Below are 26,695 nucleotides of genomic sequence, written 5' to 3'. Positions count from 1 at the left end.
GTGAACAAGCCCCATGTAGATGTGACACTTGGGTTAGTGCTGAGGGAGGAAGGCTGGGAAAGCCTTGCCCAGGTAACAACAAATATCTACCAAAAAAAGTCCCAGCTGCTGAAAACAAATCTGGAGGGTGTAAAGTCAGAGCTGCTTTGGCCTGTCCTTGTGGGGAGCACAGGGTAAGTGGATCAGCCCACCCAGCTGTCACCATGCACATTGCCTGTAGCACTGCTCTGCTCACTAATGGAAACCACAAAGCAGAAACAGAAGTGGAAGAAAATTAAATCGTTTTCGCTGTCCCCATTAGCCCTAGATACATTTCTGGGATTAACTTTTGATTGAAAGTAAAATTGCAGCTAAGAGAAAAAATATTATTGCAGTAGCTAAAACAGTATATACAACAGAATAGCTTGATTAAATGGATACAGTAATCAGGTTTTCTCTTAAATAAGCTGGTGATTGAATGAAAATATATATATGTACTGCCTTCACAAACCATCAAATGACATGGTTGGAAATAAAGAAGTCAAGAATAATAAACAAAACGAATAGTAGCTGAATAGCCTTTTTTGTGCAAAACAAGACTGATCCCAAGTGGGACACTGTTTTTTGGAGGTTGTTTAGAGGGAAGGAAAAATTTATCAGCTGCTTAATATCCCTGAGCAGCAGGAAACTCTCCAAACTAGATGGGACTGAGTTCAGGGTAGGAAATAGCCTTGTCTTGCAGTTCTTGTCCATGTAGCAGGAGGGCACTGACCCGACTGGTGAGCACGTGTTCAGCCTCTGTGTCCCCTGTCACCTTCTCAGGTCATAATGCTTTTGAAGTTGTGAGCACAAAATATGAAGGGTGAAAAAAAACCCTTGACAGTAGATGGGTTTGCTATCAGAGAAGTGCCTCCCACCTGGAATTTTAATTGGGTTTCAGCTGGAGTGGGACCAAGAGGTCCAAAATGTTGCAGCTCAGCAAGAAAGGGACAGGAACATTAGCTGTCACTGTGCCAGAGTCTTCTGTTATTTTTCAGTGGAATAATGTTTAGAGTCTTTGGGGAGCTGATCTACAAGGGTATTGTCCCTTAAACTGAGGTGGGACCATGTTGTCTTAGATTTAAGATTAAATCTTAGATTTAATCCAAGAGGATCAGTGATGGGATTTCAAAGAAAAGGTTTGTTTTAAACCCAGTATTGCAGAGAGTAAGGCTATTTACGTTATAGGGAAGTTACATTGTAGGCATAAGGACATCCGAGGGGAGCAGCTGGAGGTGCTGGTGCTGTTGGTGGGGTATGGTTGATACCCACAGGTGTGGGACAGCTGGAGCCTGAGGGTGCTCCAGGGTCTGCTCCAAGGCTCCTGAAAGACAGCAGCCACTCTGCACTAAAGAAAACAGATTTGCACAGAAGGACAGCTGCCATTTCTCATTCTGCTGAGTTCTGCCAGCCAGCAGATGAGCAAAAAAGGGCCATAATATCTTATACTGCTTTGGGCATGTGGATGCATTTCCTTGAGGAGGGGAAGAGCTGTGGGAGAGCTGGATGCTGCGGGCACAGCCTGAGATTGCAGGGTCAGGAGGGTTCAATATGATTTCTTCAGCCAAGCCAGAATCACTTCAGGGAGAGTGGCTGGAGGGCTTTTCCCTGATAATAACCTTTTTCCCTGGGCAGGGACAGGACAGTGTTTATTTCAGCCTGCAGCTGAAATGAGGGGTGATGAGAGCAGGCACTAGTGACACCACAGCTGCAGGGGCTCCCCACAGCCCTGCACTCCTCACTGTCCTTCCTCTGGCCTTCTACCACCAGGCTGCCTCTGAGGATTCCCTGAGATCAGCCCCATGTTTGACATAGGGTGACAGTCTGAGGAACCAGTTACAGTAGTGCAACTTTCTAAACATCAGCTTCCCCAGGTTTATTTATTACTTTATGGGATAAATTTATTCATATAGAAAAGCATAGAGCCAATTTCATATTTGTGGGAGTTCCAAAACTGAGTGTGGCAGTCTGTAACTGAAGCCCTGTAAAATCTGGAAGGTAACATGCTGGAGAGTATCCCTGACAGCAGGATTTAGAAAATCTGCCAGCTATTACAAAAGGTAACGACTACAGGAGCTCCTCAGGTGCACAGCTGAGTGGAGCTGAATGTGCAGACATATGTGCCTAATTTTTCCTTTTAGGACCTCATTCCTTGGAAAAGATGAAGGTCATGCACGTGCAGTAATGCTGTCTTCTCTCTCAGGGGACAGCTGCACCGTGGCAGACTACAGCCGGCTCAAGAGCATCCTGCTGGACCTGCAGGCTCGCCGGCAGAGCCCGCCCAGCAGCCTGGCCAAGGACAGGCTAGCCCAGAAGCGCTTCCTGATTGAAGAGCTGTTCAAGCACTTGGATCTGAACAGTGATGGGCATCTCAGCAGCTCTGAACTGGCTCAGGTAGGTCTATTGTTCAGTGAGAATGGGATTATGAAGTGGATTTTCATTCAAAGTGTGAATCGAATGTAACACAGCAGCACTCAGGTGGGAATGGTCATTTGTACCTGTCCAGTCAGCAGGAAGTAAAGGAGGAAAATCTAACACAGTCAATGAGTCTTTCTCTTCATCTCCCAGGAGTCAGCATTGTCTCAAACATTTGAAGCTCATCTCCAAACAAAAAACATGGCAGTTTTCCAGCCCCATCTGTACTCCTCAAAATAGATAATAATCCTTGCTCTGCTAACTGACATTTTCTGAAGTATATTAGTTAGCCAGCTTGGGGACAATCAATTTAGATTTTTTTAGGTGCATGTAAGTTAGGCAGCAATCTCTCAATTCTTCTCCCTGCCTTCTGGACTGTGCATTAGCACAGAGTAATGTGATGGGAAAGTTGAGATGTTTTTCATCAGGTATATTGTCCTAAAATCCCTGGGCAGATGCTGAAATGTGGATTCGCAGAAATAGGTAGAAAAGGTAAGAGCTTGAAAAAACTGTTATTTTTAATTTCAGGTGTGCTGTGCTGTGCTGTTGGAATTCATCTCCTTGGTAAAGTGAGCCAAACAGCCATCCTGGGCACTCACCCTGGGTACTCTGTGTCCTCAAATTGTTTTTTGCACATGCAGACCAGGGAAAACAGTCCTGTAAAATGTCCTTTCCATTCCATTATGTCATCCATGAGAAGAATTAGCAAATGCTTTTTAAGAGCCCTTTGGAAGCCACTCCTATCTAGAACCTATTCCAGTTTCCAGAGCTGCTCCTTCATAGAATTTTGGAATGGTTTGGGTGGGTAGGCACCTTAAAGCTGACCTCATTCCACCCCCTGCCATGGGCAAGGACACCTGCCACTAAACCAGGTTGTTCAGAGTAAGTTCTCCCTTGAGTGTCTCATCTGCACTCTTACTTCCCAGGGAGCACAGAGTGTGTTGCAGGCACGAGCCTGCTCCTCCCTGAGCATGCTCCTCTCCAGGACAGTTTGTGCTGCATTTTTGTCCTCAGGCTGTTGACAGGTTGCTTGATCCTTTCCACACAATGCAAAGTGTCAGCATAAATTCCCTTAGATCTCAGGGCTATGAATATATGCAATATTTCCTCTGAAGGCAATGATTTTTTCATAAAGACATGGTAGCTATAAGAAAACACTTTTATCTGAATTCAAAGCCAGTTTTACATAGTGGCATCTAAGTGTCTCTTCTATTCTCCAATTTTTTTGCCCTTTTTACATGAAACTTATTTTATTAGGATTTTAAATCTCTCATGGAAATAAAGGTTTGGCAGCCTGCAAGCAATTGTTGTTGCAAAGGAGCTCAGGCAGTGCTCTAAGGTCTGCCTCGAAGTTCCTCTGGGCTTTGTTTGCAGAGGTACCTGGAGCCCAGGTCTCTCTCACAAGTACAAACACAGATATTGGCTACTCTTCTTTTAATTCTTCTCACTGTTATCAAAATCAGAAAATGTGCCTGAACATCTGGAGCCCACAACAGTTGGATGGACCAGACTTAAGTTCAGCCCCAGCCAGGAGCCCTCTCACCCGACCATTCCCCATGCAATCCGGCCACCAGCATGGCTGCGTTGACAGAGGGATCACCTCTCAAAAGACAAAATAATGCCTATTAATCCACAGTTTAGATATGCCATGAGTGCTTTTAACCCTGAGCTGAGTGGCTCTGGTCTGAGGCCCCTTGGTGTCAGCATGGCTGAGTCCCAGCCAGGCTGGGGCGTATCTGTGGGCACCTCTGGGCTCTCACAGTTGATTTGTAGCATGCCAATTCTTTATTTTTCTCTTTAACAAGATGATTTTTATGTGCCCTTACAAAACTGGTTTATCCACCCAGGTTTCAAGGGACTTCTTTTTAGGTAACGAGCAATTTTTAATTACCCAGGTTATAGTCTTAACAGAACTCTTCTTACCTATTTCTTTGGTGGATTTGTAATTGATTTGCATTAGCTCTCTGTTTTGAAGCTCTCTGCAACTTTAAATTTCCCCCAGAGATAGGAATTTCATTGCCCATGGGCAGAGGAAGCTGAGCTGAATGTGGTGCAGTGAGATCTTGTTCCCTCTGACTGCTGGATGAGCTGGTGCTGTGCCTTTGCTTTGTTTTATTTAAAAGAAAAATAGTCTCTCAAGCACTATAACTTTGTCTGAGCAAAAACTCAAGGCAGGTAACTTGCACTGCTGCAGTAAAAAGTGATTTTTAAGACTTGGAAGTGGATCTTTAGGAGGCTCATTGCGGAAGGATTCACCCCAAAGGAGAGTCTCTCCAGGGGGATGGTCCTTCACTGACTCAGCACCTGTTTGTGTGTTCTTCACGACAGAATTGCTTTGAGCAAAACAGTGGCAACAGATGGCCCATCCCCTTCTCTTTAGAGCTGGCTTGCCTCCTGTCTGCTGGTAGACCCTGTCCAATATTTTCCCTCTGGACTCAACAGTGAAATTGCCACGTAGTTTTGCAACCATGGATAAATAAGGTTATTAACAATGGTGGTAATTGGAATGTTATTTCCATTTAAATCTTTAATGTATCTTAAAGTCAGATTCATAAATCTACTAAGTGTGTCACAGCTGAAGTGTTTTCCACTTTTTTTTTTTTCCTGACGTTAAATCAAAAGGACTAGTAAAAACTTGTCAGTCTTATGAAAAGTCAATCAATTTTCTATACAGAGGGTACACAATGGGCAATTTCCATCTTTAGAGGATTGATCTTGGAAGTTATGGTTGATCTCACTTTTATTGAATATTTTTTACTTGCTAGGTGAAGGGTCATTTTTTTAGCATTATTACTTTAAATTGCTTCAGCATAATGGGTCAAGACTAGAATAGTAAATAAAAGAGTCCCTGGCCTACAGGAAAAAGCTTTCCTGTCTGGAAGATGCAACAGTTCAGCAGATTTGTTCATGTTCTGCCATAAATTCAGAGAACCCAAATGAAATGTTGAAAAAACAAAAGAAGCAAACTGTCAGGGGCTGGAAAAGCACATCAGTATTGAGTACAATCCACTGTCGCCTGTTCTAGTCCTAAAATCAGGGAATACGATTTTGTCCTTACTTACTGAGGAGAAAGGAGAAGCAGACTTTCCTTTTTCCCTGTGGAATGTTTTTTCTCAGTCCATTTTCAAAAAGAAAATGCATTTCTGTGCTGCTGGTAAAGGAAAGGGCTCTTCAGTCCATGGTCCATGAATTGCTGCAAGAAATATCTTGACAGAAAGCAAATACTATGATAATATATCTGTTATCTACCTATTCCACAAAGGTCATTTCATGGAAAATCTGCCAGGTGGGCCAGGCCAGCAGTGTGTAGCATTGCATTCCATGTAAGGTTACCTGTTCTCTTTGCTGCAGCCAATGAAGAAGGAGGACCTGGAGGATGATTTACTGGGTTGTACACTTGAAGACCTTCTCCAGTTTGATGATTACAATAATGATGGCCACCTGACCCTGCAGGAGCTCTACACAGCCTTCCGTGAGTCCCTGCTTTGGTCTGTCCTGGCTGTTTGAAGCATGGCAATATCTGTGAGGGCACTGTTGTCTTCCTAGACATGGTCAGCCAAGATGATCCCTTTTTTGTCTTTAATGGCATGAAAACACTTTGGAAGGCTTGTTCCCAAGGTGTCTGTGCTCCACAGCGTGGAGCAGGAGGTTGGTACAGGTGTGTCAAGTTTATTGTTTTCTTCTGTGTCGTCTTGTGCTTCTTGTTGATGGCAAGGGAGAGACGGTGGCCTGGCCAAAGTCTCTAGACCTGAGAGACTGGTTAATCATGGTTTGATTAACCCTGAAGAAGCAAGATGGAAACCTGTCCAAAGCTCCTGTAGTAATACGAGTTAGTTTGCGGTGGGGAAGGTGTTTACTGAATATTTTGCCTGGGAATTATGTTTTCTACATTTTGTTTCCATATTAATGAGTGTATTAGAGTGTGCAGTCATCATACAAATCTCAGCATCCTGTGCAAGGATCGGGGGATCACAGAGCTACTTAAACAGTATTTATATAATAAATACTTCTGTTATCCCATTTATCTTCATAAATTTATGTTCTTGCTTTAAGTTATGCATTTGTTGAAGTCCTTCCCTGGAAAAGGCCCACACTGTCTCCTTCATCTGGGTCATAGAAAGTTGTATTGTTGCCCATTCCTTTGGAACACTAAAGAAAAAGGGAAATACGCATAGTTATTCATTAATCAGGATAGTGAGCTACAGAGAACTTGGGTATGGTTAAGACATTGTGGCTAAAACTGAAGCAGGATTCAATCATTGACCCTGTTGAGTGCAGGGAAAGGGCCAATAACAAGCTGGTTACCTCTTAAGCAGGATTATTTTCTAAAGAGGGTAGTGCCTGTTTTCTTGATTTGCCACTTTTCATTTAAAAAAAACCAATTTAGATGATAATCACAGAATGGTTTGGGTTAGAATGGACCTTAAAGATTATCAAGTTCCATCCCCCTGCCATGGGCAGGGACACCTGGCACTAGTCCAGGTCACTCCAAGCCCCATCCAGCCTGGCTTTGGACACTTCCAGGGATGGGGCACCCTGTGCCAGGGCCCCACCACCCTCACAGGGAGGGATTTCTTCCTAAAATACCCAGTCTAGCCCTGCACTCTGTCAGTTTGAAGCCATTCTCCCTTGACCTATCATACCATGCCCTTGTCAAAATTCCCTCTTCAGCTCTCCTGTAGGCAGCCTTTAAATACTGGAAGGTGTTTAAAGTGCTTTAGGATTAGCCCCAGTTGTCACCATGGACCTGTTTGAACCACACATGCATTTAATTCAACACAGCAGATATACAGTAAAACATAAAAATCTCATACATTAAGAAGGCATAAAGGGCATTAACCCAGCTATAAAGGCTTGACATGAAGTTATTTGGGGGCATATTTAGATCAATGGGTTCTCAAAGTCACATCAACTTAAACCCAAATTCCAGTAATTATTTCTATGGGTTTTGGTTCAGGGAATTTTAAGTAGGCAATGAAAATAAGACAAGTACAAAATATTAACCAATTAATAGCAATAATATTGATAAACTGCACAATTATCATAACAAAACACAAGGTGTAACAATAACTGTTTGTCAGAGGAATTTTGTATCTGAACAGAATTGCTCACCAACTGAAGCTGAAAACTAGACTGACTTCTCCATTTTCAGTTTTCCCAGAATCCTGACTTTTATCAAGAGCAACTAATGGCTCACAAGCTTTTAATTTAAAAGCAAAGTTAATTCCTTGCAACTTTTGAAATTTTGGGGAACCTGGAAGCAGATTTAGTGCCTGGTTGAAGTATATTTTTTCCTTTTACTTTATTAAATGATGTAGGAAAAAATACTTTAAACACTTAAGGGCACACTTTGGTTTATGAAAATTTTGTTTATCAGATTTCTGCTTTGTTATGAGTCAGAATTTGGCTTGCAGCAGTAGTTTAAAGGTACAGCATCCTGCACACTTCTCTTTTTTGCCTATTAGAGAGATCTTTTTGTTGCTTGAAGTTTACCCAAGCCATGAATTGTGGCTGCCACAGGCTGGCAGCAAGGTGTGGGCATGGCTGCACAGCAAGCTGAGTAACATAATTACCAGAATTCAGTGACATCAGAAAGTCTCAATCTAATTTATCCTCTCAAAAACTCTGTTACATCTGTTTCCATGCTCTGTGCTCTGGTGGAGTGTCACAGTGTTGGAAAGGTTTGAAAATGACCTTGATAGTGTGAAGAGCTGCCCAATCTGACATTCTTGTGCTGCATTAGAAGTTGTATTTCATTTTAGAGAGTCTTGTGGCCTTGTTGTAACCCACAGAGCCACAAAATGGCCTCTTTCTCTCACTCCATGTGTGTCTCTTGCTTTCCCTTGATCCATCCTTTCTCTCTAAGACTTTCAGGGACCCAAAGGTTATTTTTCTGCCCCACCATGTTGATTATCTGTAAATAAATGAAAAGTGTATGAATGAGATAAATCCGGAGTCTTACATTTTCTGAAATGTGGTTTTGCCAATACAAGCACTACATCTAATAGGTGCTATTTTTAATCATAACTTCTAACTGTTGTCATATGCATTTTAATGCACAGTTTTGGATTATGGACAGAAGTAGTGGCCTTCTTTCTAAACCTACCATCTTTCTTCTGGTTTTCTGAAAGTTCTTTTGTTCCTTAATCCCAAGGATAGCACTGTTGAGCGTTTTCTTGCATCTATGAGGATGACTAGAAATATCTGTTAACACAGGATTAAAGTGTCAGCTTTCAAATTGCCTTAATCATACACAAGTAGTGCATGAGGCGGATGAAACACTCCCCTGGCAGCTCTGGTAAGAACCACTTGTAGGTGTCTTCTAATTCCTCATTAATAATTTTTTATTAGATAAGGAGTCTCAGGACCGTAATTTTAAAAAAATAATTTGATATGATGATCTTGAGATTTTTCACATGCCAAAAATAGAGTACTAGAAAGATTATTTGTCTGTTGTCTTTTCTTTAAGTTGTCACAAAGATTCAATACATGACTAATAAATGAAAGGCTTAGTTGTCATAAGAGCTAAAGCAATGCATGCATCTAATTAATCAGTGCAGAGGTAGCCTGGTGAGTTGGCAAGCACATCACCCAGCTGAGTCATACGTTTAAGAATGCTCAGATGGGTGGTTTTTAGATATAACTTCTGGCTCTGTATCTGACTGGAGGTCATTAAAATTAGGCATGACACTTCTGGCGTTCCTGTTGTCTTCCCTAATGGGCAAGTGGCAGGTTGGCAGATGTGAAAGCCCAACTTAAGAAAAAGTCTGTGTAACCTTCTACATCTGTATCATCATCATCATCATCAATGTGGACAGGTCAATTTGTAATACAGATAATTGAGGGAGAGGGAAAAGATGCATTCCATCAAAATGCCTTTATCCTGTCACCACTGTTTAGCTAATAAGGAGTTATTAAACCAACAATAAAATCCCCTAAAGTCTAGATTATGGCCCATTAAAGTACTTTCCTGATGTCATAGCTAGACCAAAACAGCCTACAAAGGAAGTTTGAAAGAAAAATACTGAATTGTGATTTTTCAATCCAGTTGTTATTTGCCGTGGCCTGTTGCATATAAGTTACATGTAGACAGAAAATTGCTGTTTCTGTAAGATGAGAGGCATGTCATCTATGGATATTAATGCTATCTAAAAAACACAAGTAGGGACATTTTTCATGCAGGAATGAATGCAGCAGCAGCTGCAGGATTAATGTGCTCTTAACTCCAATTAAGGAGTATAAGACAACATTTTTCGTTACTCCCTGATTCTGTTTTAGCTCAAATCTTCCTTTTTTAATATGTCCTTAATATTAACCGAAAAAGCACAAGGAAGAAATATGAAAATGAGATGTACACACTTTAGCAGGAGGTTAGGGAAATGCTGGGTAACAGCCAGGGAGGGTGGATGGTGCCAGCCCCCGGCCCTGGGGCTCTCCCAGCTCCACAACCAGGGGCTGGGAGACCAGACTGAATTTGAATAAACTGGGTGAAAAAATGAATTTGAGAGCCTGGGCTGGGCAGAGGTGCCAGGTAAACCACTGCCAATGCAGAGAAGCAGTGTTGGGCTGGCTCCGGATTTACTGCAGTGATCCCAAAATCTCCAGGAGCTGTACTCCCCACAGCTGTGTGGTGTGGAGAAGGGAGCAATCCATTCCTGATTCCTCCAACATCCTCCAGAGGCTCCTTAGAAGTGTGGAGTGTGAGAGATTTATTTTTGAGTTGTGCATATTTCTGTTTCACTAGAAACTACTTTAGGGCAGAAATTTTAATTGTCCCCAGATTGTGGGGATTGGTGCTGATGAGGAAAAAGCAAAGCTCTACATTGAGAAACAGGGAGTGAAAGATAAAAAGGGTCTTGCAGGGTCAAGTGGGAGAGGAAGATGTTGAGTGAGGAAGAAGCTTTCAGCAGGGTATCTGTTCTTGGTAGATATATCAGCATATCCAACTCATAATAAACAAGGTGATAATGGTGGATAAATACTGTTTGAGGAAAACAGATACCCCTGTTTGCTCTCTGTGTGTGTGTGTGTGAATATACATTGCACACACGTGTGGCAAGCCAGCTGTTCCAGCAGCACTTGCACCTGTAAAATCCACGTTCAGATGAGGTGTTTATTCACAAATTCATGAAGCTGTTCTTGATGGCACAGCACCTACAGTCAGGTATTTGTTGCTGTTTCCTTCCAGATGGATTGGTCAAGCCCAGATAATTATATTGGACAAGTATATTGTGAGATAAAATGTTTTGCTTGCAGTGTTTTCTTAAGCAGTGTTGTAGCAACAGTTATCTATGGAATCAAATCATAGTCCTGAAATATTGACAGTTTGTGCCCCATGCTCTGCCCCTCCCGCTGTCATCTCCCTGGTATGTGATTTTTCTTTCATGTTGCTGCAGATATTGGTACAAACTTGGAAATAATTCATTAGCTTACCAGCATTGATCGCTTCTGTGAGCGATGTGATATCCCAACTTCAAACACGGCTGGGCAAGCAGGGGAGCAACGGCCTCTGCTTTTGGTTTGATGGTGTTAGAGGAGCTACTCAGGAAAGAAATGAGGTTTCCTTTAGCTGGCCAAAGCAGCCCATTCTTGATTGCCTCGAGGAATGATATGCAGATATGTTACTGGGGATGAAGGCAACTTATTGAGCATTTAGTAGTAGTAGTAATAATATTGTTGTTATTATTGTTACTGTTATTATTATTGTTATTAGTATATTAATACTATTTTAATAATGCAGTCTTAGAGCTGAAACAAAACTGAAAAGATAAAAAAATCAAGGGAAAAAGCAGAAATTGAAAACCATTCAGTTTGAGTCCTGCAGGAAGTGCCAAGTGGCTGAACAGGGATGACAGAAAAACGCAACAAGCACCCAAGCCAATGCAACAGCACTTTGTCAGCAGCATTCCCATGGCTGAGCCATGACATCATGCTGGATTTTTAGGCATTTTGAGGATGGAGCTGGTGTGTGTTGGAGGCAGACACAGCAGCTCAGCACAGGGGAGAGTGCCCAAAGACTTGTGAGTGGGCAGGGTTGAGCTCTGGGCACATGCTCAAGGATGGAAGTGCCTTTGATCAGCTCCTGAGATCTCCCTGCTCAATATGTTTTGACTTTAGATCATTTTCAGAAGCACCTAACTCCTTGCCTCACTCATAAATGCAGTATAAGATGCTTGGCTTGAGCACTAGGAATGATCCTGCTGCACCTGGAAATGTAATTTTTGTCTGGTATGGTGCCTCAGCTGGGGATATCCCAGTGAGTTCGTTTGTACTGCATTTTAGTGGGCAGCTACTTCTTGAATGTTGAAAATTTTCTTGCTTGGATTTTTTTTTCTTCTTTTTTTCCTCCCTTGCTATCAAAGAAACACATTCTGCAAAGAAAAAAAAAAAAAGTTGATTTCTTTTTCTGTCTTTCTTTTAAAGCTCGTCTCATTGTGAAAACCTTTTGCACTTCAAGTCTAAACTATATCTTAGGGCTTCAGCAATGTGTCCTGCATTGTTTGCAGTTCCACAAAACAACAGTCAGAATCAGGTTTGTTGTGTAGTCTCAATTGTTTTACTGCATTTTGAACAAAGCAAAATGTATCTTCTCAGAAAAAGAAAAAAATCAGAATTAATTTTTAGCAAGAAAGACAAGTTTAATCTAAGCAAAAAGGTTTCAAAAGCTAAAATGTGGTTCCAGAGAAAAAGTTAAAAGTTATCAGATCAAGAATAATTACGTTATATGTGGATGCATGCTTGCCAGTGGAGAGAAGGACATGGTTTTGCCTTGGGCTAAAAAGAGAAACGTTTCCATGTTCAGATCAGACATTAATTCATTTAATCAGGGCTGCTGCTCAGCTTTGTATTCTACCCACTTTATATATTTTGGCATTATGACATCAATTAAGAGAGCCTCCTCAAATAAAATTTCAGCAGAATTAATGGTAAACATGGATGTGGTTAGAATGATTGTGGTTTCATGTCAAGAATAGAAGCCAGATTTTTTCATGGAAAGCCAGGGAGGGTGCCTGACACTGGTTTGGCTGTTCCCATGTCAGAACCCACGCACTGAAGTGTCAATTGCCAAACTCCAGTATTTTTTCCAGTAGGGAAGCACAGAATGGTTTGGACTGGAAGGGACCTTAACTTCATCCTGTCCTAACTCCCTGCCACGGGGACCTTTTCCACTAGAACAGGGTGCTCCAAGCCCATCCAACCTTGAGCATTTCCAGGGATGGGAGAGGCACAGTTTCTCTGTGCAAGCTGTGCCAGGGCCTCACCACCCTCACAGGAAAGAATTTCTTCCTAATATCTGATCTAAACCTAGGATCTTTCATTTAAAGCCATTCCCCCGTGTTCATATCTCTCATTTCCAAAGATACAATCTGTAAAATGTCAACAGTCTTAATATGCAACAACTGAATAAGAGAAAGTGATTTAATTACAAGTTGTTATTGGAAATCTATTGTCTACAAATTGCAAAGAAAACTCACTAGAAGACAATGTACTGTTGATCTTAAAGTGTTTTTCAAGGTGCATTGATTTGTTAATCTTGGTTTTAAATGCAAGAATTTGCCATGTGGAGTAGTGCTTCAGAGGTGATGTAGTACAAACCATATCAAATGTCTGCACACACTCTAGCAGGACTAGAATATTTAAATATTTATAAGTATTTATGAGTGACTCACTGGTGCATAAACCAGGCAAATACCATTACTCAAAAAATTATTTGATCTGAGCTGGCAGTGTTCACTGAAGCAATTTCACATGCACAAATAATAGTATTTTGGGTTACTTGCAAACACAAAATTATGTCAGTGAAGAGCAAATACAAATATTGGTGAAATCATAGAATGGCTGACAGTCCTAGACACATGTTGAGTCACCACCAATGTTAAACAAATGTGTAGCTGTGGCGCTTGGGGACATGGTTCAGTGCTGGCCTTGGCAGTGCTGGGGTAACAGTTGGACTTAATGATTTTAGGGGGCTTTTCCAACCTAAATGATTCTGTGATTCTCAGTGCACCTTCAAGTCATGTAGTTAGGGGTCTAAAAAGTATAATTTTCATTTTCTATGAGCTGGGAATGAAGAATTGCAGGAGTTCCTATGGCTTCCTTATGGTCTTGGAAAACCAGAGCCGATTTCTGAATGAAGATTGGACCCAAACTTTGTGTTGTTTTGGAGACATTATATGGCAGGATCCTGAGTCAGATCTTGTTTTATTACATGCAGTCCATAACATTCTAGCTGCAGTTTTCCTCTTCTTTCTTGTTTTCTCTCCTTGTATTTCCAAGTGGGTAATTGTAAGTGTTTTATTTTTCTTTCAAAATCTGCCTTCATCTGAGGAGAGCTGCTGTGAATGGTCTCTCTGCCTTTACAGGCACCTCATGGATGCTTTGAATTGCTTCTCCATTTTCATGTTCTTCATCTTTTCTTTTTTTTTTTTTTTTTTTTTTTTGGGGGGGGGGGTTGGTTTTTTTTTACTTTTTAGTCATATTCTGTCTTTCTGAGGAATTTTTGAAGGAAATGCAATATTTTCATGAGGCAAAAATGACATTTTGTTGAAAATGGGCAAAATTACAGTTACAATGCCTAAGACTTTACATGAAGTCAGAGACATTATATGGCAGGATCCTGAGTCAGATCTTGTTTTATTACATGCAGTTCATAACATTCTAGCTGCAGTTTTCCTCTTCTTTCTTGTTTTCTCTCCTTGTATTTCCAAGTGGGTAATTGTAAGTGTTTTATTTTTCTTTCAAAATCTGCCTTCATCTGAGGAGAGCTGCTGTGAATGGTCTCTCTGCCTTTACAGGCACCTCATGGATGCTTTGAATTGCTTCTCCATTTTCATGTTCTTCATCTTTTCTTCCTCTGGTTGAGTAGTTGAGTAGATTCATAGCTTCTAAGGCCAAAAACATTCCATGATATATAGAGAATTAAAAAAAAACCAAACTAATACAGCCTCAGTCTCACCAGAGTAGGTGCAGAGGGTAAAACTTCCTTTACTACCCTTCCCCTCCCATATTACTTTCCTCATCATCCAGGCAGGGATCATGTTGCTGTTGTGTGTTTTGTCACTTACTGACCCTTTTCCCAGGATTAGTGACCTCATTTGGTTCCCTTTTTGAGTGGATCCCTCTGAGTAATGCTTTTAGGGATCTGTCCATCAGCCGGTTCTTAGTTCATTTAGGACAGATTTTATTGACACTGTACAGCACTACAGAGCTGCAGTGCTAATTTTGTAATCAAAATGCCAGAGCAGCCATCAGAAAATTATTGAGTACAGTACATATTCCCAGTGCAGTGATACAATTTATGGAGAGCCACAGCTGAGATGTTTTTATTTCATGTTCTTCACAGGAGAAAATCTCCTTCACAAATCCAGGATGCCCAGATAGAAACTTTAAAAAAAAGAATAGCAGTAGAAAATTGAACTAAGCTGAACTCAGAGGCTGATTTTGCTTTAATACTTCCAAAAAGAATTAAAAAGGGTTTTAACCTTTAGAAAAAAAGTAGAAAGCTTCAGAGATGCTTCAGTGGCATCAAGATTTGAGCTGAAACTCGGCTGTTGCTAATATCTGTCTTTAGCACCACCATAAAAAACTCATTCTCAAGATTCTTGATTATCAAAACTTTAGAAAGAATATCAGGAGCCATTGATAGACATAAATAAGGCCAAGCTCAGCCCTGCTGTGCCTCTCAAGCACTGTTCCTGCTGTCAGCTTTTTCATCTGCAGTACATAAAATTCAGCTGCAGAATTTTTGTTTCTCTTTTTGCAAACAAGTACAGCCACTACTGAACTCATGCTTTATGCCACACTTAGATTCCTGTGGCTTTCACCACAGTTCAGACATTGATATTCCAGCAGTGATATTTGAAACTTGCTGCTTAGAGAAGTAATTTGTGGCCATGATTTAACAGAAGAAGAAAAAAAGGAAATATGCTAAGTATATTTCTGTTTATAATTTGTCATTCTGTTCATCATACAAATCTGAATCATGTATTAGTAAAGATCACAGGTCCTGTCCTGGACACTTGGAATGGTGTCCTACTCTGTGGCCAGCTGAAACTCAGCATTGATTAGTAGCCCCATATACCACAGCCCCAAAAATTGCAGGAGTGGTGGGAATGCAGAGGGTGATGGAACAGGGAGTGGGAATGACAGTGATTACACAGCAAAACACCAAAAAGGGATGGGCTGAAAAGAGAATGAAAATATCCTCACCCTGGGATTTCACAGGGTGTATATACACCCTTTAAATATGAAACTAAATGAGAGAATTGAGAGTTTGAAAGAGCAGGGTAACATTTCAAATACCCTTTCAGGCTGTATTTTGACAGGAACTGTGTTTCACAGGGTTCTTCCATATCCTGATTTCCTGTAGTGTCAGGGCAGGGCTGTGGTCTGATGGATTGGCTGCTGGAACTGCTTTCAGTTACAGACTGATTTTGAAGATTTTCCTGAAAGATGCTGTCCAGACAGACTCTTCCTGTGGTTTTGTTCTCCTGTCTGGCTCTGTGACCTGCTTCTCCATGTCATTGTAATAATGGAGAAAATTCAGCTTTCTCCAGTGTTTTGGGCCACCACAAGTGGCATCATCAATCACAGCCCTTTGCTGAAGCTCCATGTGCAGCCAGGGGTGCTGTCCTGCTGTCCACATGTAGCAGCAGCAAAACCCCAGGTTAGTTTGACCCTGATCTGTGAAAAGCCAAGAGCTGTCACCAGTCCTGACACTGTATGGCCGAGGTCAGGCACTGTCACTGCATTATTTGTTTTTCATTCAATCATTAAGGTTGGGAATGACCTTCAAGATCATCAGGTCCAACCTTTACAGCAATACAAGCATATATTTTATACACATATATGCATATTTTAATATAATGTATCACAGCTATTATTTGATAGCTCTTACAGTTAAACTCATAAAACTTTTTTGCTGCACAAATCCCTTTTCCATTCTGCTCGCTCTGGAAAGGCTGTTGATCTAAGGAACCCATTGCTGAGGTAGGAAAAAGTCATCATTTCTGCCAGGAAAATTCAGCAGCTGTGCATGGAGTCCTTAGCAAGCTGATGAGAGGAAATGCATCTTGCTACTGCTGGCCCATACTGAATGTTGTTGGTGGTGTTTAACCTGTCCATGAGCCCATCCTGCAACAAAATAGGAGGTTGGAGGAAAAACATGTGTTAATGTTTGTGTGCTGCAATGGATGATATGCTGTGTCTCCTGCTACTCAGCATCTGCCCAAGAACCCAGAGGTGTACACATCTGGGAGAAGGTTCCTCTAGAGGATGGATATTGTGGGTATAAGCCCACATGTAAAGTTACAATTTCCTGTGGTTTACAACAGCGGACTTAAAAAATAGCCATTGTTCAGGACCTAATTTGCAGGACAGGAGTCTCGTTTCTTTATTGTTCTTGTGTTTTTCTGTAATCTGCTAGTCCTGCAGCAAGACACTTTGGTTTCCTGTTGAGGACACCTTGGCTGGGGTGGGAGGTGGGATCTCCCATCCTCCAGCAGCAGGAAAACCCAAATTCATCAGCAGACTAAACCAGCTGGGACCAAAACTCCTTTTTCTGCCCTAAATACCCAAACAGCAACTTGTCAGTCCTGGCATCTGTAGCTGATATGCAGGCATCACTAGATAGGGTTTACGTTCCTGTAGGACCTGGAGGCAAAGTTCTTTCAGGACAAGTGACAGCATCTGGTTGCATTTGGTCATTACGGATGGGGAAGGCATTTGCCTTCAGTCTCTTCTCTTCAGGGGACTGCAGTTTATTGTATCTACAAAAAAAACCTGTGCCAGATTCTCCCACAGTGAACAGCACAGAAGTCTGCCCTGTTTATCCTTAATTCCTGTAACATTGGTAGCCACCAAATTAATCTCCAGCCTTTGGAGCAGTCCATATGGTAATTTACAGGCTTAAAAAGGTAAAAAATGGAGATATGTCTTGGCTGTTTTAGCACATCTCCACTTATTGGAATACTAATTATTATTGGGTTTTTTCACCATTAAAATTTATTCAGTGGAGTATTAAGCATAAAAAATACAAGTGTGTCTCCTAGGTAGACTGGCTTGAAGTCCTTGAAGAGGTGTAGAGTGTCTTCTGGCAGGTCTAGAGTGTTGTGTGGCTTTTAATGCAATTTGCTAAGCAATCATCTGCTAAAATATGAGATGTATATGAGGCTAAATTTGTTACAGAATTGCTATTATCCTCCTTATTTTTGTTTTAAGATGTATTTTTATGAACCCATTCACTCCAAGATGCACTTATGGAAAGACTCCAATATGTTAATCATTATTTATTGAATACCTCAGTGTAATGGGATGGACAGGCACTGTGGATTGTAATTAATACATTGACAGCAGTGACTGCAGCTGAATGGAAGATGAAAACAGCTGAGTCTTAGGACAGAGTGTACATTCATCTTGCAGTGCTACATGGACACCCACCGAGTCAAAGACCTCTCAAAAAGAATGGAAATGCATTTTCTTTGCCAAGCAGGAGTTTTTTGGCAGTAGCAAAACATCCTGACATGGCAGAAATACAGCGTGTGGGCATTGGAGGGGCTGCTAGTGCATGAACTCCTCTGGAGAGCAGCACATCCCTCCAGCATTATCCATGAATGAGAGGGATGCTTACGACATAAAAGAACAAATTTGGCTGCTGCCATCCAGGTGAGCACAGCTAGTGTCTCCTCCTTGTCCCCTCTTCCACCTATCCCTTACCCTGCTGAGTTGAATTCAGTGAAAACAATTGCATTGAGGGAGGGATTTGGCTCAGAAAATGCATTTTTTTCCTTTTTCAAACATAGTGATTGTACCCTACTTACTGCTGTGATGCATTAGCACAGGTAGGCTCTGAATGCAGTGCATTAAACAAATTATATGAGCTGCAAATAATGTGGTTTGTATTCCAGTACATAAACAGATCTTCAGCAAACACATAAACCAATGGCAAAAAGCTGCTTTTCAGATTTCACTTTTCAAGCCCTGCAGTGAGGCACTAATACAATTATGTCAAAAGTCTGTTGAGCAGATAGAAGTAATGAACTGTTGGATTCCTGCTCTGTGAGAGCTCTTTAACAGCGGACATTGAGGAATGAAAGATTTCCCCTGCACCAGACATCGTGTGTCCAAGAGCTTTACAAGTAACAAAAAAAGAGAGTGGCAGGTTAGCTTCATTCTTCTGGCTCTTGGGAGGGGATCAGCAGCTCTGAGCCATCATTGATCCTCCTTTTGTTAAACATTAGGCAACAGAAGACTTGGCAGGTGTAATTTCCTTTAAGGGGAAAGCAGGAGGGAAGGGAGAAGGAAGGCTGGGGGCCTTGGTACCACCCTGTACTGAGCCATCACCTTCATCCTCCTGTGCAGTCACTCCCTGAGGGGCAGATCTTCCATCAGGCTCTGCAAGCACCCCATGAAACAAAAAGTGCTTTAGTGAGTGTTAGTGATCCACTAATTTCCTATAATGAAAGAAACTAAAAGGAAATCAACAGGGCCAGTGGCAAAGCAATTTCATTACATGTCTCATGTCAGCCCACTGGATAATTTACTCTGAAGAATAGATACAAGTTGCTCGTAGAAGGTTGAAATATCTTATGAAGCAGTTATACCACTTGTGTGAATGTTTGACTTCCTATGGTTATTATTGCTTTTGTTATTAGTTTTTGTGGACGATGCCCCATAGGAACTGGATTGTGAGGCCCAGCTAATTTAAAATTCCAGCATCAAAAGCTGTCAGATAAAGTCCATTTTAAGTTGCTTGAAATAACAGATGTGTTTCAGTGCAGTGGAGGTAACTGGTGCTGGGCTCTGCAAGCAGCCCAGTAAATGCTGCAGTTGTTGTACCACCTGTACAGGGACAGTGGAAGTGCTGTGTGAGACTCACTGTTTCTCTTTTCATTTTCTTTTGAAGAATTACTTAATAATCAGTCAGAGTAATCAAGATGATTTTTCTGTGCTGAAGTTTTATCTGATTAGTCTTCTGGGTGGTTGTGCTGTCAGAGCCTGAGTGAGCCCCAGGTTATGTGGGGGCTGCACGGTTGCCCCCAGCTGACGTGCCCAGTCTCCAGCAAACCCAGCAGTGTCTGACTTTGAAGTGTGTTACTTCTTGTAAATCTGCTATGTCTCAGGTTTGTGTTTGAAATACAAATTCTGCACACTCTGAGAGTCCTTGCCTATTCCAGTTGTAAGCTGGAATAACAGGTTGCCCAGAGTAGTTGTGGATGCCCAATCCCTGGAAGTGTTCAAGGCCAGGTTGGATGGGGCTTGGATGGAGCAACCTGGTCTGGTGGAAGTTGTCCCTGTCTGTAACTTTGATCATTTTTAAAAAGCTCATTTACTTGTAAGTGGAATTGTTCCTGGGTCACAATCCACCTGTCTATACATATTTGCAGTCTCTTTTGACCCATTTCTTCTGCCTCCTCCATAAAATCAACAGGACATTGATCACCAGGGCAGCCTGCCTTAAAAATAAATAAATAAACAGTTACAGTGATGTAGGAAAAACAGCCCAGGGAGAAATAGAAGCTGCTAATTTATATTTTTTTTTACTCCTTCCCTACCTTCAGCAGGCTAATACAGTGCAGGATGAGGGATCCCACGTGGCATTCCATCCCATCCTGCAGCCTTGCTGGTTTCCTGTGCCTGCTCACTGCCACCCAGGGCCACAGAAGTTGACTGCCCATGGCCACCAGCATCTCCACCCCCATCTACACATGCCTGGCTTTCTCTTCTCAATTAGCCTATTTTTTCCTACCTGCCTCTTTCTACTCTGATGGAAATAAAGGGAAAGGTTTTTAAATTAAGGCACAAGAGGAACAGGAACAATTCCTATTTTGGCAAATTATTGTATTTCTAAGCCTTATCCTTGTATAACTCATGAAAAGGTTGACTATGGATGTCCAAGAGATGTTTCCTTTGTTGCTCAGAAATTATTCTGGGTCAGCAGCAGATGGGTCTCAGCTGTTAGGGGCTGTAGCGTCTCTCTTCAATTCACAGGGGCTGAAAAGCTGAAAAAGTCAAGGGTAACTTTTGTCTCTTATCTCACAAATCTCTTTCTAACCAGAGTAAGAAAGAAACCATTTTTTCACCATTTTGAATTCTTCTAAACATATTTATTGCAGGACTTGCTGTGTCCTCCTCCTCTGGTCATGGGCTGTCTCTGATGTCCCTGTGCTCTCCAGTGCAGAAAGAAATATATTGGCACTACACATGAAAAGGTTACACATTTGCTCCTTCCTGGGCTACAAACTTCTTAGATGCATCCACATCAGCCTTAGATGTGGAAATAATGGTGGGATTTTGTCTAAGTGAATTAGATGTTGCAAGCTCTGCTGGTTTCTAAGGAGGGATTCCTTTGGGAGATATCCCTGCTCCAGTGGATGGACAGCATCTCCCTGCTGTGGTAGTGCTTCAGGAGTTTCTTTTCTCTGAATTAGTTGGGCAGCACGTCAAGAACTATATCCAGATTTCACATTGTGTAATTTTATTATGACTGCTCATCCCATTGGTAGCCAGTCCCATGATGGTGGAGGTTGGTGTCAGCCACATGGAAATGCCCTTGCCAAAAAACAGGGTCCTTTTGGTCCGTGTTGATTTGTGTGGTCTGTAGCTGTGGGAGTGATGTTTCCTGGCAGGAATATGTGTCCTCTGCAAGGTGAAGGAGGGAATAATCCATATATGAGATAAAGTCTTCAGGATTTTGTGTGCTTGAGCACTGGTACAATGTCGACATCACAATCTCATCAGATCACAGAGTTTTAGTTAAACCAAAATGACAAGACATTTCCTTGGACTTTACCCATCACCTGAAGAAATTGGATAGAGTCTGAGTTTGTAGAGCAAACACATTGAAATGAATTTAAAGAACTTTTGGAAATAGCAAGACCTACATGGGTAACTTCCTTGCAATTTCTATTATAAAGATTTAATTTCTAAAATTGCAAACTATGACTGGGAATTATTTATTATACTACCTGAGAAATTTCTTGGTCTTCCTGTCTTTGTGAATTACTTTCTCAATATTTTTTTTTCAATGCAGCAAAGGGATTAACCACTTCTCTGCCATAGCTACCTACACATTTCCACTGAGCCTAATGCTTTCCTAGACTGAGAGTAATCAGTCTCTGTTAAATGGGATTCAGGCTTCCCTGTGTTCCACAGGACAGCAGGGCCAGACAAGGGGAAGGGTTTGGGTGCCCAGTCAGTCTGATTTAGCCTCCCAGTTTTCAGAAAAGTGTTTGTTGTGTGGGTTTTTAATAGTATTCGACTTTTTGCTTTTCTGCCCTCCAGAGATGACCTTAGAAGCCATAAAGATGCCCTCCCTGCAGCCAGCACCAAACAGGCAGCTGTTGGCATCTGTCAGTGGAGTTGGAGCAGGGCCGGTGCCTCAGGCCCTGGCCCAGGGAGCTCCCACCGTGACCAGGGGTGCTCAGTGCCCCTGGCAGACACAGATCCCTCACAAGGACGTTGTCACTCACTGCTGCAGAGGGTTGTCGTGCTGAGCATCGCAGTTTTTTTCCCCTCTTGGCTAAAGCCCAAACTGCCTTCTAGCTCAAATGAGACTTCTGAAGAATACTTCATTTTCCCTGTGCCTCAGAGTGACTTCTCCCCAGAGTCTGACCTTGCTGTCTCCAGCTGAAGCTGCTGTGAGAGCTGGGGGTCCAGGGGAGTCACTGCCACCAGCCGCTGTTCATCTCTCTGAAGTGAGACAGCCACACCCAGGCACCACACACAGGGACTGGAGGGACTTGAAAGCTGAGATGATGGTGATGCTGAGGAGTGATTTACAAACTTGGTATAGGATCATGCTCTGGATTTTTAAAAGCAGTGTGTTTGTTGTAGATTGTTCCTCTCAAAGTCCCCCCTTTCGCCAGGTACAGAAAGGAACCCTAGGACAGAAGTGCCAAATTTTCCAGTTCTTTAAATGCCATCATTTCATTGCAATAAGTAACCTAATTGTGATCATAAAAGTTAGAGGACCCTGGACCACGAAAGAAATTTTTTACAAGAGAAGATACTGTTTCATTTTTATAGAAAAGAATGAACTGTTCATCATGTGTTGGGAACAAAGCAGCTCTGCTGATGAGCAAGGATACAGACTGTTTATAACCATCTTCCAGAGCATGCAGAAAAAGGAGTGCTGGGTCCTGGATGGACACCAAGAGTCAGGGCACGTCTCTGGAACACTGGGGAGGATGTGGGCACTGCTGCCTCCAGGCAGCACCTTCAGGAAAGAACAGGAGCAGCCTCACAGGACAGGGCTGGAAGAAGGCAAAGAGGCTGTTCCTGTTTTCATAACTAAGCAAGACTCTGTTGGACCAGAGCTGTAGCACAAGATGGGCTAGTGGCACCCCTGCACTGGGTACTCGTGGCAGCCAGCCACTCAGGAGTTGCCTGGTTCCCCTGACTGTTGCAGGATAATATTTGTGGTGTCTGGGAACAGCTGTATTACCTCTTCTGCAGCTAAATCTGCTGTAGTAGTGGCAGCAGCAGATGAAGAAAGGATCTGTGGAAAAAACCTCCGAGGCAGAACTGAGTAACTGGCCTGCGGAATATGGGACTGTCCAGCCTATCTCCCAGAAAAACAGCACCTCTTGCAGAGCATGGTAAGAAAGAGAACACAGTAGCATCTGTGCTCCAAGGCTCTGTGTCCTTAAATCAGTGAACCTGAATTTATAGAAGTGAACCACCTGTCATTTCCCTTGTAGGGGATTCTTTTTAAAAGCAGCTACGTTCCTTTACATCACCTGCATGTCAGGGCAGTACAACGGGTCTTTTTCCATCATGTTACCTGGCTGGAAACAGCAAATAAGGACATATGGAAAGATTTTACTTTTTTATGAGCAAGCTCTCCTACGGGAGGCAGGAAGGAGCCTTCATCTCCAAATTGATGGGCTGTCTGGAAAGGTTCAGTCCAAGATTTGACAGCAGTATTTCAGTATTGATCACTTTCATGCATTTGTCAGGTAGCTATTTGCTTCATCTCTCCTTTCCCCTTCCCCTAAAATTGTTGGGTCTATGTACTAGTTTCAGTCACATTTCTTGAGAGTCAAAAGTTTTAAATGTGCCAAATATCATTAAAAGCAACTGAAAAGGAAACAAAAATTGCATTTTTGTCCCAGGTGAGGGGAATACTGAAGAATAAGCTCACTGCCTGGGTGCACATGGGGGAACACACCGATGAGAAGGTCCTGCCAAACCTCCCACAGGCAGAGAGCATCCTTGGGAGCTCACATCATCTTAGACGCCAAAGTCAACCTACCTTGGGCTGCTGCTGGATAAATCAAAACTGCTTCAGTTCCAGTGCCGAGACATGCTCTTTCATAAGCATAATCAGATGCTCAGATGTTTTTTTGTTAAGTTCCCTTCTCACTGTACTAGTTTGTAATAACAGTAAGAGCAGAATGACTTCACTATAACCCATGTTTTATTTTCCTTGCTAGGGCATGATATTTTTTCACAGGGTATTTATTAATCATCTGTTCCTATTTCTTGAAAGATTTTTGAAAGTAGGGGTTTGAGCAGTTCTCCCAGTCCAGGTTAAACATGTCTCACCACAGCTGTCTTTCAAACTGTGCAGCTCTGCTTTGCTGATTGTTCAGCATTCAGATTCCAAGAGGTTACATATGGCCAGGGAGGAAGATTCATCCTCCTTTAAGCTGTCTCTTCACTTACAGAAGCCAATAGGCTGAACAGCACCCTTGCTGGCTGAAAACATAAAGCTCCATTTAATTCTTTTGCTCCCCCTACTTCCAGACATTGTAATATAAAATAATTAATCCTGATGCAGCCTATGTGGCAGCTTGCAGCCTTGTTGATATTTCTCTGTTGCTCCAAGCAGAGGGAACTTGCATTGTTGCCTAACAAATTGACTGCTTAGAATTGTTTAGAGAAATAATTTCTCTTTTAGTCTGTTCTTTTCTTGGGGGCATGAAAAGCTTTCAGTAATCAGCTCTTTATTACACCTGTGGGCAAGCAGAAATATGTTAAGAGAGGACATAGAGTTTATCTTTACTGCATTTGCATAAAAATGCAATTCAAACTATTTTCTTTTTCCATATTTTTCTCTCCACAAAGAGAAAAATAAAACAGACACAGTTGTGTTAAATTGGTATGTGTTGTAACATGGCAAAGTCTTTCACACCACAGAATCCTCAGGGCAAGAATTGTGCCCTGGTTGTTCACATGGTGTAGAGAAAACTGGGAGTTGGGAAAACCAATTGACTTCGGGTATTGTTGTATTAAGCTAAACTATACACTGCAATCAGAGGCTATCCTATGTTCTTAGAATTTAATGGAAATTTTTGAGTCATCTAAATTTGTTCAATGCTAAGTGTTGTGTGATGGTACACTCAGAATTTCTGCATCATCTCATGTGGAAAATATAGAATGAAAGTTGGAAATCTGGTTCCATGAACCTTTTGGATAGATTCAGCCTGGCTGGACTAATTGAAATAAGTATGAAACTGTTCCTATTTCATTACTTTGTTTTGGTTAATATGATGCTTAAATATCAGCATGAGATGTTCTGGTAGATTGAAGTTAGGCTAAAACCAGTTATTTTGAGTGATTTCAGGTAAAACAACTTTATGTGGTTTTCTCAGGCTCCATTTTATGCATGCTTGCATAAAGACATTGGGTCTGTGCCCGTTTTGTTTTCCCTCTTCTTTTTTCAATACATTACTTCTACAATTCCAACAACAGTAGATGGTTTCCTCTGTCTTTTGTTCCCTTTGTCTGTTACCTCTTGAAATAACATAGCAGATTTCCCATCGAGGTTTTGTGGCCTTAATTAATCACATAAGGTACATATTTCACAAGAAGAAGTAAATACTTATGGGTTGTGCTTAGACAGCCACGCTCAGGTACACGCTGCAGGGTGTGAGGTGTCCTGAGGCTGAGGTGGGATATCTTTTGCCACATCCCTCATCACATGTTTCAGATGCACCAGTCTGCTCTGGTGGCAGGTAACAGGTGACTTATGGGCCTGTGCAGCTTTTTTTGTAGTTTTTTATATTTCTAATAAAATTTTGCTGTTCAGTCAGAGGACTGCATCATTTAAGGATTGTTTGTGTCTGCCTAGAAACCAGAGAGAATAAGCACAAACAACTGATTTAAATAGGCCTATGGTGACAATGTTATTAGGCATTCATTGTTGCCATTTCTTATTTACTTATTTCGTGTCTATCATCTCTATAGAAAGCCTCAGTTCTTTACTGCTTCATTAAATGCTGCAGTCTCCTCCCAGCTCCCTCCCATCTCTATTTAAATAGATTGGACAGATCCTGTTGGCTTTCTCCTGGTGATGACGGGGATGAAAAAGTCATTCAAACATATTTGGCAGGCCATATATCTTAATGCTAACAGTAACAATTCAACAGAAAAAAAATCTTGTGACTGCAGGCTAAATGAAATGAAATTTGGGCTTTGGGTTCCCTGGGGGCCAGAATCCTCTTGTCTTACTTGATGTAAACGAGATGGGCCTTTGAGCTGGGTAATCAAGATGGAGAAATGATGTACGAGATTCTTCATTGGAGAGATGTGGTCTGAATTCCCTTTCAGGTGGGCAGATATGAGAGAGCCTTGCACAAAGAGGTAAATCAGTGACCCAGAGTGCTGATGTCTATGTGCAAGCCCTCTGGGAGATGCCAGCCGCACCCAGCAAACTGTAAAATCTGCTTTTCTAGCAATGAAAATCAAAGAAAGAAACCAAGAGCAAATAGGGATGACAGGCAAGGGTGTTTCCATACTAGGAAAAAAAAAAAATCAAACATGTTGTTCATCACTGCTGTTGCGGGGGAAGCACCTGAGGTATAAACAGGGCACAGACGTTTTTATTACTGTGCCATCAAACCCTGCCCAAGGGGATTTAAGGCATTATTGCTGGAGGTGGCAGTCAGTGTAGTCAAAGAAGCATCTAACCTCAGAAAAGAAATTATCTAAGCTTCTTCCTTTAATAAAGTTTATTTTCCCAGCATTAAATAAAAGAGGAATATGTGTGTCTGGGGTGGGAGCTGTGGCACTTCCAGCATGCTCTGTGCTGCTAGCTGCTGTCACCAAGCTTTTGTTTCAGCTGTGAACTTTTGAGAGCAGCCACTTCTTCTGGGTTGCATTTATTTACCTGAGCCACACAAATCCTGGGGGTTTTTTACCCAGCTTGTGGTTTGTGCATAGTTCAGGCTGGATGCCTGTGCCCAGCCAGGCACAGGAGGGAACCAACTGCCCAAAGCACTGAGGACTCTTGGCCAGATATTTTAAAGGGTTGATAACC

The 26,695-nt window shown here is 41.9% G+C and overlaps 1 protein-coding gene across 2 annotated transcripts in view; it reads left to right on the top strand.

Moving 5' to 3' along the window:
• Positions 1-26,695, top strand: part of FSTL4 (follistatin like 4) — a 204,392-nt gene that overhangs the window by 104,746 nt on the left and 72,951 nt on the right. For both annotated transcript variants that reach the window (XM_041482057.1, XM_041482058.1), the window contains exons 4-5: positions 2,222-2,412; positions 5,785-5,905. In XM_041482057.1, coding sequence (XP_041337991.1) covers positions 2,222-2,412; positions 5,785-5,905 — 312 coding nt within the window. The remainder of the gene's footprint in view (positions 1-2,221; positions 2,413-5,784; positions 5,906-26,695) is intronic.

Source organism: Pyrgilauda ruficollis, unplaced genomic scaffold, assembly GCF_017590135.1.
Source record: "Pyrgilauda ruficollis isolate IOZ18807 unplaced genomic scaffold, ASM1759013v1 scaffold57, whole genome shotgun sequence".
Classification (NCBI taxonomy): Eukaryota; Metazoa; Chordata; class Aves; order Passeriformes; family Passeridae; genus Pyrgilauda; species Pyrgilauda ruficollis.
This window is presented reverse-complemented; position numbering and strand designations above follow the sequence as displayed.